Source organism: Annulohypoxylon maeteangense, assembly GCF_022496945.1.
Source record: "Annulohypoxylon maeteangense strain CBS 123835 unplaced genomic scaffold GGS22scaffold_21, whole genome shotgun sequence".
NCBI classification, from domain to species: domain Eukaryota; kingdom Fungi; phylum Ascomycota; class Sordariomycetes; order Xylariales; family Hypoxylaceae; genus Annulohypoxylon; species Annulohypoxylon maeteangense.
In genome coordinates this window covers 506,227-524,661 of record NW_025953268.1, presented here as the reverse complement: position 1 = coordinate 524,661, position 18,435 = coordinate 506,227, and the positions used below count along the sequence as shown (strand labels likewise).

Genomic DNA, 18,435 nt, shown 5'->3' with positions numbered 1-18,435 from the left:
CTCTGGACCAGTTTCCAAAGCAGAGTTTGCAGTTTGCCGACCTTGAACATACCAGCATACCTAGTACCTAGCAGCCCAGCAGCCTAGCAGCCTAGCAGGTATGTAGTGTATTGTACAATGGTTTCTTCGCCAAGCTTCTTACTTGTCAGAATCGACATTGATGAGTTCACTAAAGTTAATCTAAGAGATGACCGGAACGCCATGTTTCCGAGGATTCGGTAACAGCGGTAGCCCTACCCGATCTCCCTTACTAATTTTACCATAGATCGCCTCCTGGACCGTGTCCCGCGTACAAGATTTAGCAACTTACATAGTTAGTACATACGTAAATGACGAGGTCTGCTAAGCGCCCGTCTTAGTATGTATGTGCAGTACTACAGGTACCAACAGGTATCGAATAATAAGACACGGTATCGGTTTCGCACATATCCATGGATGCTAGGTACCGGGTATCTATGAGCCTCATACAGAGTACAGCACCAGTACCAGCATCAGTACCAGCATCAGTACGATGCAAATCCCCCGCAATTGGAAGACACGAAACCAAGTTACAGCGCCAGGAATCCCGGTCCCCTTCCCAGTCTCGTATTTCGCATAGAACAAATACAGTAGAAAACACGACCCAACACAAAATCATCACTGTCATGAAGATCAAAGCTGCAAAGGTTCCATGTTTCGATCGTTCGCGAATCTCGGAAACCGACGGCGAAACTCGCACAGTTGACAAAAACAGAGAAGAGGAAAAAAAGGACCCCTATTTCTCAAACTCATACCTACAGCATTAGTACCTACCTACCTAGGTACCTAGAATTAAAGACGATTATTATCATTTACCTACCTAGTAGGCATCTAGGCAGGTCTTTCTCCGAATCTTATCACAGGTCGATACTGTGACAGTGCCACGGACTTGGGACTATGATCGTCCAAGGTCTAGACCGTCTCGCCGGCTCGATAACAACAAGCCCGTCAATGTCAGATTGAATATTACATAGGTACCGCATGTCTTTCCAGATTGAGTCTTATCAAGGCTCTAACCAAGAGGTAAGCTTTACACCTAGAAACAGGTCAACGCGGAGTAGAGCGGTCAACTTGTCGATATTGCCAGCGGCCAACAAAGCAATATGGATTTTTGCATAGTAGTTTGATCATTGGTGTACATATTGCCTAGCTAGGTACCTAACTATGTGATTTCTGACCTTCCAGTTCCGTATCTACCGAATAAGAGATATGTCAAGGTCTCTTACGCGCGGACCTAGACACATCATCATTTATCACTGCCGAAATTCGACTAGTTCAGGACAAGGTTAGGCTTGAACTACGGGGCGAATCCGACATGTCATCTCAACGAGGAGCGATGCATATAGTGACAGGCATACCTACCATATAATTACTACATAATAGTAGGTAGAATTGTAGGTACCTGGGCAGGGAAGCGCGTTTAACGACAGACTTCCTTGTCGTCAGAATCGAGATCGACAGAAGCAAACCAAACTCCTACATAGCTGCATAGTACCTAGCTATTCCATGCCTAGTCGGTAGCTTCCATGAAGAATATATCGGTAATGTCTCAGGCCTTGTGGTCTAGAATCTATAATCCAAACACATAGAAAGTCCGCGAGTTCAATAGACACGGATAGAGGGTTTTTTGGCTCGCACGCTATACCTTTGTTCCATAGAAATCGATATCTGGCACGTTGCGGGTTGCTCGGCTAGACCCCGAAGAACGCAAGCGAGATACATACTAGTTAGTTCGTTAGTTAGTTAGCCCTCTCCTCTGCCCCCCTATGCCAGATATCTTCGGGTATATATATATAGATCGGAAGCTAGATGTATTTGTCAGAAAAAAGGACGGACAGAAAAGAAGGTGACTGGGTGACTATTGAATCTCGGCATGGTGGCATATGCATCTTTGGCTTTGGCTTCACCAGCTAGTGGAAGGTTCCGTACCTATAAATTCTATTATGCAGCTATGTAAGACGGTTATAGCTGTCAATAAAGCCACTCTGCCAGTACCTAAAGGTCACTATAGTAGGTGCCGTAGATGACGGATGCTAAGATCAGCCACGCGCTCAAGGGACCCATGAAAGTCCCAGCAGGACGGATCGATCATCGAAGCCACAAATACTAAAATCACGGGAATGTCTCAATAGGGTAATTCTAGACTTTTGACATCCCTTAACCTTCTTACTGCAATTTTAGACGAGTTCGCAATCTCGATACTACTCTGCTGCCGAGATGTATGTAACAGTTATTGCGAAAGGGGTCATTTTGATGGATGGGTTCCAGGTTCTCATAAGTTCTCGTGGGGTCCTGATGGGGTTTAATGGGTCTTGGACAGTATCGTGGCTTACTACGACATGTTTTGTGGGCGCGTGGGCGCGTGGGCTGCCGAGGTTGACGGCGCAGGGTCAAAGAGACTGAGAGATCACGATTGATGCTCCATAACGCGTCGTCAATGCACGTACAGTATCATGTAATGAGTACATACATACCTAGGTGCGATTGCGGCATATCAATCCTTCGCGTTCCAGAGATCATTACCGCTAATTCCGCTCCAGGGTATCATAGTGCTTGACCCGACGAGTTGGTTTCCGCGCGCCGCCCCGTCTTAGCTGCCGCCGGATGATACTCTGTGCGCTTAACAATTCCCGTCCTGTGTTAGCTCTAGTCTTTACTGTAGGTACCTTTGTGGGGAGGATGTTCCCCTGACTATAGCATCTACACACTACCTACTCAGTACCTACATACCTACCTGGGCTGCCTGGTACCTACCTACCTACCTACTCACCTAGTAGGTAATTACATATACGTAGGGCGAAGGACTACGGCAGCATGGGTTTAGTTACTTTTGCTAGTGTAGGCGTTTTTCTTCTTTCTTTTCTCTTACCTACTAGGTACTTACCTCCCTACCTAGTAACCTAGTCTCCTCCAGTTTCAACCAGCTTCGCCTCTATGATGCTTCCCCGACCTAAAAAGTGAAGAGGGGACTTCTGACACGTGCTGGAGGGTCACTAACCTCTTCGTCAAACCTCCACACTGTATGTACATCTCATCTTCATTCGATATTAATTTATGATGCAACATCCCGTCAACCTTAAAAGTCAGACATATAGATCGCCGACGCAAGATCTACTCCGCGTCTAACCTACTATGTGCACGGTTGAGGATCATATGCGGTGGCTGACGTGGAGCTCGGTAGGATAGAGAGAAACGGAGAGAGATAAGTTTATCCACCCATAGCTGCCATAGCTGCCATAGATGACTTATCGTAGGTATGTATGTCGTTGTATCTATTAAATCAGGGGCAGAATAGGGTAACTTTCAGTAGTGTCGGCCCTGAAAACCCCAATCTTTTCCCCTAGTCTCTCCTTTCTCATCCATCCTCCGTCTCCCCCTCACACATACACCTCGATCCATTCACACTATGTCGTGGCGATACACTCGATATCTACCTGCTATCTACAAGGTATATTGGCATCTATATAGGCACCTAGGCAGCTAGTAAGATGGCCTACAGGCATTCGCTTCATAAGTTCATATCATGGCATGATATCGAGAGACTCGCCAAGTGCGTTTCAGGGGGGAGCCCAGTCTGACTTTCCGTATATCCTCCAACCATCACCGTGGACCCATCACCATCTCGGACCACAGGGTGATCAGAGTGATTAGGGTGATTAGAGTCGACTGGCGGCCCCCCGTAACACGTGTTGTTGAGCCTCAAGTGGCAGGGTCATTACCGTCCGCCGATGGATCGAAAATTTCGTCAGATTTGATTTTAGTCCAGTAAAGGTCCCTCATCCCCTCCTCACTTCTTCACTCCCCTCCCCTCCCCTCCCCGGTCGTGAATTGGTTTCTACCTGCAGAAGCGAGATCAACGCTTGGCAGCAGCTTTTCAGCAGCCTTCAGCGTCGCATTTCGCGACGATCTTTACCGCATTCTGAGCTACCTCACCGCCCCGCGCTCCGCTATAGCGCATTTTTATTCCTCTATACAACTCTACCCACTATAATCTGTATTCCGTGCCGGCTCTGCGCGGGCGACGCATAATCGAGATGGACCAGACGGAGACAGTTCAGCAGCATTGGTCAACTGTAACAACCATAACACTCATAACAAACCGAGTTGGGACCGCCGTCGACAGCGTCGAGTCGACGGAATACCCGGTCAATGCATCCTCATTCGTGGAACCGTACACTTAAACGTGGTGGAACTTTTGGGGCCACGTACGTACCTAACACCCTAATACCCCTAATATCCCTAATATCCCCAATACCTATGACATCGCCGACCTCATTTCTTTATATCCTATCGCTCACGGTATCACTATCATCCGGGAGCTCGCCACTTACTTTTCAGCCAACCCGGGGCATGCTCGATGTCTTGCAGATAGTCGGGGATGCCATGCGCGCGGCTCCTGCAATGAGCTACATACCTATCTGGGAGATGGTAGATGGGAGATGGGGCATTTAGCGCAGCTACCTAGGCAGCTTTCAGGTTGACAGGTAGACAAGTCTATCCCATTTGAGCAATGATGTTTCTTTGCTCATGCTGAAGAGCCTCAATATTTCCCTTAGGCTTCTCTCAGGCGAGCTTGTTATGCTGATGATTGCTAATCAAGACCTCTTTCGTCCGTCGGGCTCCAAGTAATAGTAGCATTCCGATGCTCGAACGACCATGTGACTGCTGACTGGACTGTGCTTTTCATGCTTCGCCCGACGGCGTCACTCCGGGGTGGATAGCGTACAAGACGTCGTTTCTGAGCATCTCGACGAGTTGAATTCGAGAACTCTAGACCGACGTTCTTACTGCTTCTCTTTTTCTCTCCTCTCTCTCTCTCTTTGTTGCTTTTTTTCCTTCTTACTGCTTCCTATTCCCTACTTCCTTACTGCCGACTGCATACGACACTGCACTCGCACTCGCTGTGATCGTGACCGGCGAACCGGTCAGTAAGTACCTAAGTAATGCGCGATGTCATAGCCTAGACCGCTTGCCCATACTATGAGGGGTGACCGAGGTGGTGTAACTGCGTTGCAGTGCCTTTACATGACATGAACTGTATGCTACGCCATGCCTCGCATCTACAGTATCTTAGACAAGTGTGTGTGAATCTATCTCAACGGGAAAGAAAACTCCCTTCCCCGTCGGAAATTAATCTTGTTTTTCCCTCTCCCTCTTTCTCTTATTCTTTCTTACTCCGTCTCTCACACTCTCACACTCTCACTCTCTGCCTCTCCCTGTGTGTGTGTCTCTCTCTTTCTCTATACCCCCCCCTCTCTGCACCAATGCCTTCCTAGGTAAGATTTGCTGTGATATGTAGTAGCTATCTGAGTCACCCTGTCTCAATGTGTACTTCGCGACAATATGACCAGAAGCGTTGACCGTGGTCCGTAAGCCACTCGGTCGGCGCATGCGTGCAACCACCTCAGACAGCGGGATGCTTGCCGGCCGTCTACGTAATCTACTAAGACGCAGGTCCGTTCCTTCGAGGAATTCTTAATACAACAACGATATACTCGCCATCGGTCTTTCTGCGCGCCATAGATAACTTCACATCGACGGGGCTTTTTACATGTGTAACGCGCCCGCGGCGTGGCGTGCCGTATCCCGATGTAGGAGGTCAGACGGTCTCGTATTCGCCATACTTGTGAGGGGATAGCGTTTTTTTTCTCCGACGCGAAGATGCCGCGACGAAGAAGTCGCTCTGAATAATCTGGTACATATCTGTACAGCGAAACCCTCTGGTCTAACCGCATTCGTCGGGGGCAGAACGTACAGCGGGTTAGATGAGCTACCTAGGTATGTATGTATACAGCAAATAGACAGATGGTGAAAGCATCACCATAGGACCACCCAGCCAAGCCCCCCGGAGGTATCCGACGTAGTCCTATCGGGCGATAATGGTGAGCCTCCTTCGGTATGTCCAGAGGTTTAGGTATTTAGGGGGGCTGTGGGAAGCACTACTAGATACGGGGTTCCCTTGCAGAATATGGCAGCTTTTAGTTCGTATGTGACTAGGTATTTATGTAGGTAAGTATGATTATGCAGGATATTACTGAGAACTCCGGCGGCATCAGTGGTAAACTCAAGGTTGGGTTATCCAAGTCATTCCCATTGAACTATTTGATGTCGCTTGCCTATTCTAGGTACTAGATAGGCACCTGGTAGATAGACAAGAGCGCTTCTCATTCCTTGATGAAACAAATGTTAGTTAGGTATGGTATATTACTGGTCGAACCGTCCATGACTAGAGCCAGAGGGATGTGTTGGTCGTGGGGATGGTCGGATCCACAGTCTAGTATTAGTCTGTGAGGCCTCTTCTAGGTATTGAGAAACAGTTTGTATACCGAGTCTACTCCGTTGTGTTCATGTCCCCATACACAATCCTCCCGCGACAAGCCCGATTACTGCGAGATTTTCATAATAATTTTCATAGAAAGGATCTTTAAGTAAACAACTGACGATGCCCCAAAATCCACTTCTATATCACTTGCTAGACTTAAGGGGGAACCTGTAGCGTTCGAGTCGCGTGGAGTTTTTGACGCTACCCGTACATGATGCAGCTACGGCTATAATGACAGCATGTAGGGCTAAGCGAGTAGGTTTACATCAAATAGGTAGGTACTAGGTAGGTAAGTATTCAATTCTCCTGTCCTTGCCCACTACCTAGTTACAGTAGACTAATGGATTGCGATAGAGATATAGATGACCGACACCTATTACTTGGGTAGGTAGCCATGTTCGTGTCTTTCTTCCCTCACGATATATATCTGTTTGTTCGGGGGTCTGCTAGAACCAAAAGATGGTCATCCGCACACTCCCCTCTACCTACCTATGCTGAGTAGGGAGTTGAATGACTACAATTGTTAGAAGGAGTCACCTATGATACCGAAAGGAGGATCTAGCGATCATTGAAACTCTTAAGGCTGACTACCAGTATATAGGTAATTATAGATTATGTTCTGAAAAATACCTAGTATACCTATTTCACCACCTAGTCTTGTGGGTTCGGACTCGTTGAAGATTCATGATATGGTCTTAACAAGGAACCGATAACAGTACTATCACGTAGGCAAATTTGCCAAGGATCGTAGTATATCTTCTAGCTACCTACCTAGTGCCCATAAATGCATTTACAAGATTACCTAGTTACATGTTTACTCCCGAGAGGTTAAGCTTCGATCCAACCTGACTTCATACAGACCAAAGTTCTGATTGTCGATCGCTCGGCAGTCTCTATCTCAAGCTGGGCCTTCTATAAACACGCGCGACTAATTAAGATATGAATCGATAGTTATATAAAGTTTATAAGTTGTATAATACCTAGGTACTTAGATTTATTTCAACATTGCTAGGGATGCTAGTGTAGTGGTCTTAGGTTTCTAAAAAGGAGGACGACGATAGCGAGGTCGGCGAAGCAAGGCCATGTAACACTCTTTAGGTCCATCACATAATACCCAAACAACTTCCCTACCAAACCTTGGAACCCATTCAAAACAAGTGGAATAATTAATTATGAGACGATCCTTCTATTCGTGCCATGCTGCCTATGCTGCTTTTCCCACTGGGCCATCTACTTTGCGGCTGGTGTATTTCTATTTCTCACGCAGTAGATACGCGCCCGAGAACATGACAGAAAGGAAAGAGGGAGCACAAATTTGTTGGTTCCAGTCACTATCGAGCCATCCCTTGCGGCGCTGGAGATTACCGCGGCGATAACACTTTGGCTATATCACCAACCCAAGGGTATCGTGGTTGAGTCTTCCATACCTTCATTCCTGCCCTCGGCCATCCTATGAAATGGTTGCTCATAACGAACTGCCTGACTTTCCGCAGCTTTTCGACTAGGGCCCTGGACAATTTGCCCGAGATGCTACCAGGTAATGAAGCCTAGTATGGGTTTTATACTAGAATTAGATATGTTAACATGATTCGTTTTGATAGGGGTCGATGCGGTATATCGTGATGAAGCACTTTTTCTACAGCTAGGTCTACGATTACATAGCTTCGAAGTAACCTTCATCGTGGCGACGGGCAGCTCAAGGATAGCTGCTCTAATACTGATAGATGGCGGTGGTGGAAGTACCCAGTAGACAGCCTCTACCTAGCATGGAATTCGATCTTTCACTTCTACGTTTTAGTATGTGATAATTCAAATAGAGAGATGCTTTCTTCAACTGGTACACAGCACTGAGACTGAATTCATACGAGGGCGGAGAGAAACGGACGACAGAGCCCTTAAGCAACCAACTTTGATACGACCATCTTTCGTGATTGCGCTTCTTATCGGTATATTACTGAGCTTGAAGAGCTTGGCGATACTGGAAATAGTACCTATATCCTATGTTACTATGTTATTAATCTTCATGGTTAATTATCAGAGCTATGCGACGGTACAGATATTCGTATACAGCGGCGAAAACACCAAACATCTTGGTCGATGTCTTTCAGACTCTTTCTGAAAATATTATGTGTAGGTGGCGTGTCTTACATACTATGTAGTATGAATTTGATGTTGCTAGGTAGCTCGGGGACTTTGGATGTTAATCTGATAAATCGGATGAAATGGAGGCAATAGCAGGTGAAACCATCGGTCCGGGTGGAGCCGAATAATCCGTGTGACCAATCAAATTTAGCAAAATCGGCCAGGTCGCGTCATATCCTAGGTACCTATGTACTGTAGCTCTTAGCTAAATGCACGCTTAATTGTATTAAGTTGGAACTCCAATAGGTGGCATTAACGATCCGCCGCCGGGTCTTTGAAGTTACAAACCTTCATCTACGAACAAACGAAGTCGGAATGATGGGCACCTAGGAATATTCATGAAATTTTCTTAAAATTTCAATCATTCTCTACATTTCCTAATTATCCCCGAGAACTGCCACGATGCGACTTCTTTGGTACGCAGGGGTAAGTGAGCTCTTTTACTTACCTAGTACCTACCTAGTAGTATACATTGTCATGTCATGTCATGGCCCGGCATGACATCTTCAAGCTCTTGTCATTGCTAACATCAATGCGCAGTCTTCGACGGCCCTGGCGGCCGGCGTTGTCGCTTATGCTTTCAACCAACGTGCCAACTTCTATTCCGCCATGGTCTACCTATCGCAAAATAATCTTAGTCTTATGGTACGATTACCTTCCTAAGCCCCGTCGCCGATTTTGCTCTCGTGCCGAATTACTGACCTTGGTCGTTTCGTTATAGATCCTCATAAACCTTGTTCTCTTAGTCTATGGCTCTTTCGTCTGGGGCCTTCAGCGATTATGTTATGGCCCTCTCCGACCCGTCGAGATCGAACAACTGTACGAGAAGGCCTGGTTTGCCGTGACCGAGACTTGTCTTGCCATGACTATCTTCCGCGAAGAAGTTGGAGCTTGGTTCCTGGTTATGTTTACGGCTTTGGTTACCGGCAAGGTGTGGGAATGGATAGGCGAAGGTCGCGTCGAGGTCCTCGAACAGCAACCTCCCGTTAACCCACGACTTTTCCATACGAGACTCAGCATTTCCCTCCTGCTTAGCGTCATTTACGATACCTGGCTATTTACATACACTGTAAATGCCGTCATCCAACAGGCTCGCCCTAATATGATGGTTATGTTCTTGTTCGAGTTTGCTATTTTGGCTGCTTGCTCGTTCCGCACCGGTTTCCGATATGTCCTGTCGCTGGTCGAAGCCGATATAGTTAAGAAGCAGACTCGCCAGAGACTGGAAGAACGGCGTAGGCAGGTCCGGGAACAGCGTGCCGAGATCATGAGGCGCCGCGAATCTGGTGACGCTGCAGAGGCCGAAGCCGCGGCGCAAGAAGAGCTGCCTCCTAACGAAGCGGATATCGACGAGACAGATATCGAAGTGCAAGGATGGGAATCTAAAGGGCAATGGGTCTTAAGTCTGGACCTGTTCACTGGTAAGCATATCACTTACTGCATCGTAGCTCTTGGTAGCTTCGAATGACTCTTATCTAACGTACGTCTAGACTTCGTCAAGCTCGGCATATATTCCGCATTCTTCGCCATCTTGATGATGTTCTATGGTCTACCTATCCACATTATGCGCGATCTCTTCCTGACAGCGCGATCATTTGTTAAGCGCCTCAGCGCCCTGATGCAGTATCGCAAGGCTTTGCAGGTGATGAACAATTATCCCGATGCTACTGTGGAGGAGTTAACACGCGAGGATACATGCATCATCTGCAGAGAAGATATGAGACCGTGGGACCCATCTGCCGTGGGCGCGGTAGAACGGTTTCGTCCAAAGAGACTACCATGTGGTCATATCTTACATTTTGGATGTCTCAGGAGTTGGTTAGAGAGACAACAAGTGTGCCCAACCTGTCGACGTCCAGTTACTATCGAAGGAGCCGCATCTAACGGTGGTGCGGCTCCCCCAGGTGCGAATCCTGGCGGTCAGCCTAACGCTCCAGGTCAACAGGCGCCAGGCAATAGAGCTGCTAATGGCGGACAACCTGCGCAGGCGCGTGGGGCCGGCAACATGAGAGTATTCCAGTTTGGCCCCATTCGATTAGGATTTGCTCAGGGCAACGCCCAAAATATCCATGAGATGGCTCAACGGCTACGTTTTCCTCTCGACGCTCCCAACGGCCCCGCAGTACCACCGACACCTACCCAAGCACCTCCCACTGGTACTGCTACTCACCTTGGCAATAACGCTAGTATTATGGAGATCCAGGGACAGCTCCAAAGCCTATCACAACGAATCCAACAGGAGATGCAAGCTTTACAGACGAGCCAAGTCGAACTTCAGACTCTATATGCTCTAACGGCAGAGCTAAACCGCCTCCGTCAGATCCAACAAGAACCCCAACCTGCACCGGTCGTCCAACTTGGACAACCAGGTGTTGGCGTTCATCTCGGTCCTTACCAACCGCCTATGCCACAAAATCCCCTACCCCCATTCCAGCCTTTACCACAACTTCAACCACAACAATTCCCACCTATGACACAAATACCCCAGTTTCCAAGCTTTCCTCCTCGCGTGTCAACGCCGACTATGGTTCGACATGGAGGTGCGCCTTACTCTGCATCTGTCCCTGCAGGTAGCCCAGACTTGCCCGAAGGAGTCGTCATCCCACCTGGCTGGTCTTTATTGCCTCTCCAACGCCTTGACGGCCAACCATCACAAGCTCCCCATCAATCCGTTCAGCAGGTCGACTTCAATGGCCAGCAATCACAGCCAGCTGATACGGTGAATAGGAATGTCGTGACTGGTAGCGCTACTGGAATTCCTCGTTCATCAAGCTCCAGAGCTGGCGAGTCCAATACTAGAAGTTTCGGGATTCCTAGTGGATTCCCAGAGGATGGCCCCAGCCAGGCGACTTCTCAAGTACAAAGAGAAACGCCAGAAGTAGCGGCGCCAACGCCAGTGATGCCTAACTGGGGTGGCCGTGCACAGCTCTTCACAAATAACAATTCGGCCGCGACAAACGAGGCCGAGGCCCGAACGGAAGAGCCGTCGACATCGGAAGCTCCTCAACGCCAGAACTCAGGTGATGAGCAAGAAACAGCAGCGGGCGGCGATACAAAGGGCAAGGCGAAAGCTGTGACGATCGAGGACGTGGAGGAGGCAGAGGATGAATAAAAATAGGTGGTCATTTCTCGAGCCACGTCCCCGGCTCTGTATTCACAAAGGGGAAATTGCATCAGGGGCAAGGCGTTGGTGGCGTTGGGATTTCAGTTCCTAAAACAAAATACTTGAATGGTATGCGTATCTGGTATGATGACAGGTTTTGTACCATGAATGATTAGGAACAATTCCTGCATTGGTCATGTTTGCTGAATATTGTAGGCATTAATAGCGGGTTGCCGTTACGAACTCTGCTTCGGACGTGATGGATGAATAAACGCTAAACGTACCTAGTGCCTAAGACGATAGAAAGAAAAAAAGAGAGAAAAGCGAAACATGTTACGTCGGATGATATTACCTATTACCTACCTACCTACTAGGTATCTAGTAACCATTATTACACTTACTAATCCACGGGAATAATGTTCCCTAAATGGGCTTTAAAACTGGTGGTCGTACTAATGAGAGCTAGTCGAGAGGTCTAGAATGTTTGAGGTTTTTGATGTTTGAGCAATACGAGTTATTAAAATTGCATACCGTACCTATACAGAGCTCTGACATCGGACCATAATTGCCGAGCTTTCTAGCGCGTCAAGGAGATAGGTGAAATCGGTGAATATCTACCGCTTGCTCTCAATCGTCGTCGACAATTGGTGTTCGCCGGGGCACCTATGTCGGATGTGAGCTGTCTAGGTATGATACGTTGACCGTTGACACCTAGGTAGGTAGGTAGTATCCCGTGTCCGACGTTGGACAATCTCACTCATACGCATCCATAGGATCTGAGGAGGATCGGATCGTCTACGAACTTCAGACGTGTAACATCTGACAGCAATTTTCTGAAGTTGGTCGTACAATGTTTCACGGCATACCTAAGGTACTAGGTAGGTATACATGTTGAAGTTTGAATTTTGAAGTTTGAAATTTGGAGACAGAAGTCAGAAGTCAGAAGTTAGAAGCTAGAGGATTAAGTGCTTGCATCTCGTAGGACTAACTCCGCACATATAGATGTGCTATCCATCCATAGGGCTAACTGCCTGAACGCCACCTATTTTTAGCTTATAAGAGACATTATATCTCCATTCCTAGTACCTAATGTACGGTGCCTAATCCTAAGGATCCATCCTCTTCCTCACGATGGGGGCGGAGTGGTAAGCAGACTGCGCCTCGTACCATTGGCATTACATATTAAGCCCAAGATCCCCTCCCAATACCGTCTTACGGTTGGACACGAAGTAATTTCTTCGACATTCCCGCCCTTTAAATTCGGTAAAAAAGGAAAGAAAAAAAAGATATATACTACACGCCACCATGCAGCTATTCATCATCGTCGCGATATTTCTAGGTCTTGTCTACGGTGCCGTGGTCGACATAGTCGGAGTAAGTTCTGTCTCGTATTTCTCGTATTTTCCTCGCACCGTCGCCAAGATAGATACCTAATTTCGCGCTTTTTCTGTTTCACTTTTTTTTTTCTTCATTATTTCTCGTTTGTTCTCGGTTTTTTTTCTCTTTGCTGACCAGAAGTCGTAGGGCTGCAACGTGGCCACCAACGTATGCTATGCAAACGTAGACAATTCGGAGCAAGCATCTTGTTCGTCCAAAGCACCCGTAAGTTTAACTAAACCACATCCCGGTTCTCCCGCGGATACAACGGCATATCAAGGAACGAGCTATCGCTGACGCGTCTGAGCAGTGCACTGATAACGCGAAAGCTTGCACGATACAGATTGTTGCGCCTATAGGCTTCCCAGAACGAGGAAAGGCAACATGTTCATAGCGGGATGCTACGTATGAACTTATTTCTTGGTTACAAAATGAAAAAGCGTTGATTAAACCTATGAAGTCCGGGCTCTCCGTGAAAGCATATAGTTCTTGATATGACGTGCTAGTGTAGTATGCCCTCCATGATCCAAAGCTCGGAAGACGACACAGTGTATTCCCTCTTAAAAAGCCAGGTCTCGCTGTTGAACTTGCTTTTTCGCCACTATGTAGGTATGTCTCGGGACGTTACCGGCTTTCGTTGAAAGGTCAACTGAGGGGCCGCTCGATAAATGCTGTGTCACCGACATAGTACTGGCCAGCTAGCCAGTATCTCCAGAATCAGTGATCTCAACTAATGATTCTTCAAAAGGTACCTAGGTAGAGAGTTTTATAGAATCCAATGCTCTTGGTCTTTCATGGGAACACAAGTCCATAGTGGATGAAGAAGACTACTATATACCTAAACAACCAACATTATTTTCCATCAACGTCGTCTCGAGTTAGCTACTACACATTGTACACTAAGTCCGATGCCCCCTAACCTACTGAGCCGATAACTACCTAGTGGTAATTCGCAACTCTTCTGACGACATAGTATGTGGCAAAGGTAATTCTCAACGTCAATCCTGGAAACTGTTCCCGTCCATTCACCCAATACCATAATCGCGTTCATAATCTCGCGGGCATCTGGTCTTCAAGTGAGTAGGCGTGATAATCAAAGGGGATGTGCTGACCTCGTGGGGATACCATACAGCCCCTATACTTTGTTGCGGCCACGTACAAAATGGCTTTCCTACCTGAAACGAGCATACCTCAGACGGGTGTAAACGGACGTATTCGCCAACCTTGAATTGTCTAGGGCTATAGTTGGCGCCAGATAGAAATGTCCGGGATGACATACCAGCACTTACTAAGAGAGTTGCTACCGTGGTTCTAGGTATTCTAGATCTCTCTTGCTCTTGTAGCTTCTAGCTTCTAGCTTCTAGCTTCTAGTCGCACAAATGTAAAGCATGAACTACAAGCTATGTGGAGTTTCACTGCCCGTGGTCGGGATTTTCTCTCTATGCCAACTGTCATCATGCTTCTTTAGCCGAATAGGAGTTCATGATACCTCCGATATATCTAGGATCTCGCCGTAGGATGTGATCGATATAATCCGGAGAGGTATCTAAGATTCCAAAGCCTTAAGCAATGATGGTGGACTATTGCTGACTTATGTACTGTGAGAGCGTGGCTATTGTAGAAACTAAGGCTGTTCAAGTTGACCGATTACCCCGAAGATAGGAGGCAGAGATAGTAGAAAAAACGAGAGGAGTAGCTTAAATAGGTACTCAATATATTCTCATTTAAGTTTCCATAATACACAAATATAAATTCTAGTGAAGAGCATGACTTTCTTCTATTAGAATAGAGTATCAATCTACGTAGGTAACAGTATTCAGGGGTAATATTCTAACAGAAAGCCACGACATGCAGCATGCGAGCTCTCTCTCAGTATAGGTAGCTAGCTCAACCTCCAACCTCATCCTTGACTTCTAAGGTCGTGTGTAAGATAAAAGGCGATGCATTCTCTCTTTTAAGGAGCTTTTGGGGAGGGGAGGGCTTGTTTAAAATGGGATACCGACAGACCATATCATGTCATACTAGGTGAGAAAGCTCTCTGAACAAGTAGGTAATTACGAGAACATGTTCTCAAAGTTATACTAGTATGCTTCTCACTAACATTCAAAAGGGATGACATAGAGTCGTCAAGGAATCTAAATAACCTTGTTACTTGCTACGTAATATACTAGGCAGGTAGCTACATAGCGGTATTGCCGTATGTGAATTCTATTTTTATTTTTCCTATCATCGAAGTTAGCTGTAAAGGTAACGTGGCGATAGGGCGTTGATACGAGTTGAGAACGATTTTGCTTCCGACGTAAGGGGGGGAGGCGAACGAAAAGTATTCCTGGAGTACGGCTTATGCCTCAAATATCGACTAATTTGCGTTTGTAATCAAACTGTCTTAAGATATCTTTAACCAAGTAGAACTAAGGGCCATGACCACGATATTGTGGCGACGACCTGTGTGTTAAGATGGATTGGGATAAGTATCTACTCGTCCAAGATGAAGTCAGATATTAGCCATGACTCGACGACGCTAATGTCAACGCAAAAGAACCTGGAACCTATCGACTTCTATCGTGCATCGGGTTCGGAGCCGATCACACAAATCGAGTAGAGCTTTCTAACATCCCACGCGTGTCTTATATAAGTCCTCTCGATTAGTGCTCACCCACCACGCTCACGTAAACGAGTCCAACGACCCAGCAGCCCGGGTCGTCCGAAATAACACACGCAACCCACGTGCAGAATCCCATGCCCCCATGTACTGTAGGATGAGCGGTCAAGCCATCAAAGACCATCGATTATATCCAACCATCTTATACCCGTCCTCGACCTCGAATTCCGCGCCATTGGCTTATCGCTGTTCCTTTCATCCACATTGGGAATTCGACATATCCAGAAGCGTGGAACGTGCTGACGCCGGCATCCCTCTATGGGAATTGCAGTTCTCGCCTACGTGCACACGCCGCATTACGCGGACCCGAGCGTCGTGTGACATTGGGCTGCGTACGTGCATCGGGGAATAAGCATAGGGCTGGGCTGGAGAAGCACAGCCTCCGGGGAGGTGTACTCGCTAAACTGGCCTCTAAACGATTTGGGATATCCCACACTTCTTTTTTTTTTCCCTCTTGCCGGAAAGGCTCGATCCGAGAAGAGGAAAGGTGCGCCCGGTTGGCTAGGGTAATTTTTCAATTTTATTGGGTGGCTCATACGATTACCTAGATACAGATTTTAATATCTGAATAGATGAGACGTGGGATGAAGGCGAGCACATAGACGTACTCTGCGCCTTGCTCGTCACTTTCACATGCGTCAGCGAGACGTGATAGTGATGAGATGATTGACCAGTACATATGTCAAATCATGAGGGTGGTAGAATACTACATGATCGGCGCTGATTTACGTTGCAGCATGCGTAAGCAAGATGAGGAGATCCTGATTTCGCGCTCACGACTACCATGCAGCTAAAAACTGATTGAGAATCTTAGAAATCTATTCACGCGAAGAAGGAAGGGGAAATTTTGAATAGTATGTAGGTAGGTAGTGAGGTAAATTAGTTTGAGTTTGTCATCTGCTTGAATCTCCTTACGAGCTTCCATCCCTAAGCAACACCCCCTAAGACCCAAAATAATCCGAAAAGCCAATGCTAGATATGCCCAACACCTTAGATATGCAACCATGATTGTAACGGAAATGAAGAAAATGCAAGAAACCACGACGCCATTTGTATGCATGTATGCTCGTATGCTGATTTGATCCTCCCGCTTTCCCCCTTGAGACGATGTAGATTCGAATGAAATATGCTATTAATCCTTAACCGGTAACACGAACCTAACCTTCTTCCTTGGCTTTGCAGCCGGTATATCTATTGGTTGCGTCTTTCCATCGTGACCATCAATAAGGTCTTCGACGCTTAAGCCCATCTCACTCATCGTTTCCTTTTCCGGCTCCTCCTCGATGGAGTATACATCGGGGCTTGGTTCACGCCATGAATGACGTCGTTGAAGCGATTGGGTGGTCGATCTCCCTCGGAGAGATCGCCGCGGTGGTGCGAAACGCCTCGATGGACGCCCGCTTGGTGATCCGACGTGAAATGAGGCGGGTGATAGTAAAGCCTCCGTAGTTTGAGATGTTATTGTAGAAGTAGGTCTCGTCTGGTCAAAGAACTTTTCAAACCCGAACGGCAGAGACGTGTGACCGTGAGGGTGAAATCGGATATAGTCCTCCTCGTCATCGCTATCATCTTCGTCATCTAGGACAGCGCAGTCTGCTAATTTGTCCTTGGGTTTGTATTTCCTAAGACCATCAAGAGTGGACGGGGAAACGGTACGAATGATCTCTCTAGGCCGATTTGAGTCTTCGATCCCGGCGTCAAACTCGAAATCGAATTCAAGTTCCTCCTCTTTCGGGGTCGGCGGCGTAAGAAAATACATCATAGGATTTTCATGAGACCAATGAGCGTCAAATTCATCCTCGTCTGTTGAGTTGGTGTCATAGTTTGTATCATCCTCCAACGACGGGGGGAGGCGACTCGGGCTTGGCGGCCAAGTCGTCTCCGGTTGTCCCCGGGTGGGAATGTTAGTCGGCAACAAAGGCATAGTAGTAAATTATTAGAGGTGTTGAGGTTGAAGAATAAAGGATGTAGAGATAAAGATCGGATCCTACGGCGCGATCATTCCTAGAGAATCACGTTGACAACTTGAAGGAAACTAAAGAGAAAGCCTTATGTTATCAACGAACGTTGCCAGGCTCGAGCCGGCCCAGATACTAATTTATCCTAGAGGTGGAAATAATGAAGCCAGCCAGCCATCCACCTCGAAACGAGAAAAGCGACAGATCGTGAAACACAAAAGAGGGCACGAGAGGAGAGAAAAGCGCAAGGGCGGCGAAATGGTAATATATATATATACTACCACTAGGCAGAAGGTGGGCAGAAGGTGTGCAGCAATATGTTAGTCACCGGTCGGATTAGAAGGTTGCCTTGTGGATCGGTTAAGCAAGCGAAGATGGTGGTCATGCTTAAGAGGGGGACCCAGCGGGAAAGGTATGTATGTAGCTCTTAGGAACCTTGATCGAGCTCGTGAGCGGAGGCGCTCTCTTCCAAATTCCAAGCCATCCAAGGGCTAAGGCTAAGCCGTGGAAGGCTCAGACTACAATCATCTCCAAGCTGATTTCCATAAAGAGCATCACGCGTCAGTAGTGGTCGTAGTGGTCGTGGTGGTGTGTGGATTGGTTTAAAGGCTGGCTCGGTGAGTGGGGGTCACCCAAAGCTGATAGAGAGCATAAGCCGGGTTTCTAAGACATCCTAGGCCACCATTACCAACCCTTTCTCGGTCAAATAGGCATCTGACAGTACTGTATGCAATTTACAACCCGACACACCCGCCATTCGAGTGTGTCTATATTCCGTAATTGCGACGTCTTGAGGCTCGTGAAGCTCATGAGTCTCCTTGTGATTTGATGATGCCGAAGCTTGATCGAATTG

General features: G+C 47.2%; 3 protein-coding genes across 3 annotated transcripts; 2 read left to right on the top strand and 1 right to left on the bottom strand.

Moving 5' to 3' along the window:
- Positions 1-8,744: 8,744 nt before the first annotated feature.
- GGS22DRAFT_173479 (uncharacterized protein) lies at positions 8,745-12,131 on the top strand (the record flags this gene model as incomplete). The annotated part of the gene is made up of 4 exons (XM_047962922.1): positions 8,745-8,908; positions 9,023-9,127; positions 9,204-9,903; positions 9,973-12,131. Coding segments are annotated over exons 1-4 (2,447 nt in total), but the record flags the coding sequence as incomplete, so codon positions are not given.
- Positions 12,132-12,628: 497 nt separating this feature from the next.
- On the top strand, positions 12,629-13,413 carry GGS22DRAFT_173478 (uncharacterized protein). The gene is made up of 3 exons (XM_047962921.1): positions 12,629-12,959; positions 13,110-13,187; positions 13,273-13,413. Exons 1-3 carry the CDS (start codon positions 12,891-12,893, stop codon positions 13,354-13,356), a joined length of 231 nt encoding a protein of 76 aa, XP_047814981.1. The 5' UTR covers positions 12,629-12,890; the 3' UTR covers positions 13,357-13,413.
- A 3,009-nt stretch (positions 13,414-16,422) lies between these two features.
- GGS22DRAFT_173476 (uncharacterized protein) lies at positions 16,423-18,259 on the bottom strand. Its single transcript, XM_047962920.1, has one exon. The coding sequence runs from the start codon at positions 17,546-17,548 to the stop codon at positions 16,757-16,759; it is 792 nt and encodes a 263-aa protein (XP_047814980.1). The 5' UTR covers positions 17,549-18,259; the 3' UTR covers positions 16,423-16,756.
- Between the last annotated feature and the right edge of the window lie 176 nt (positions 18,260-18,435).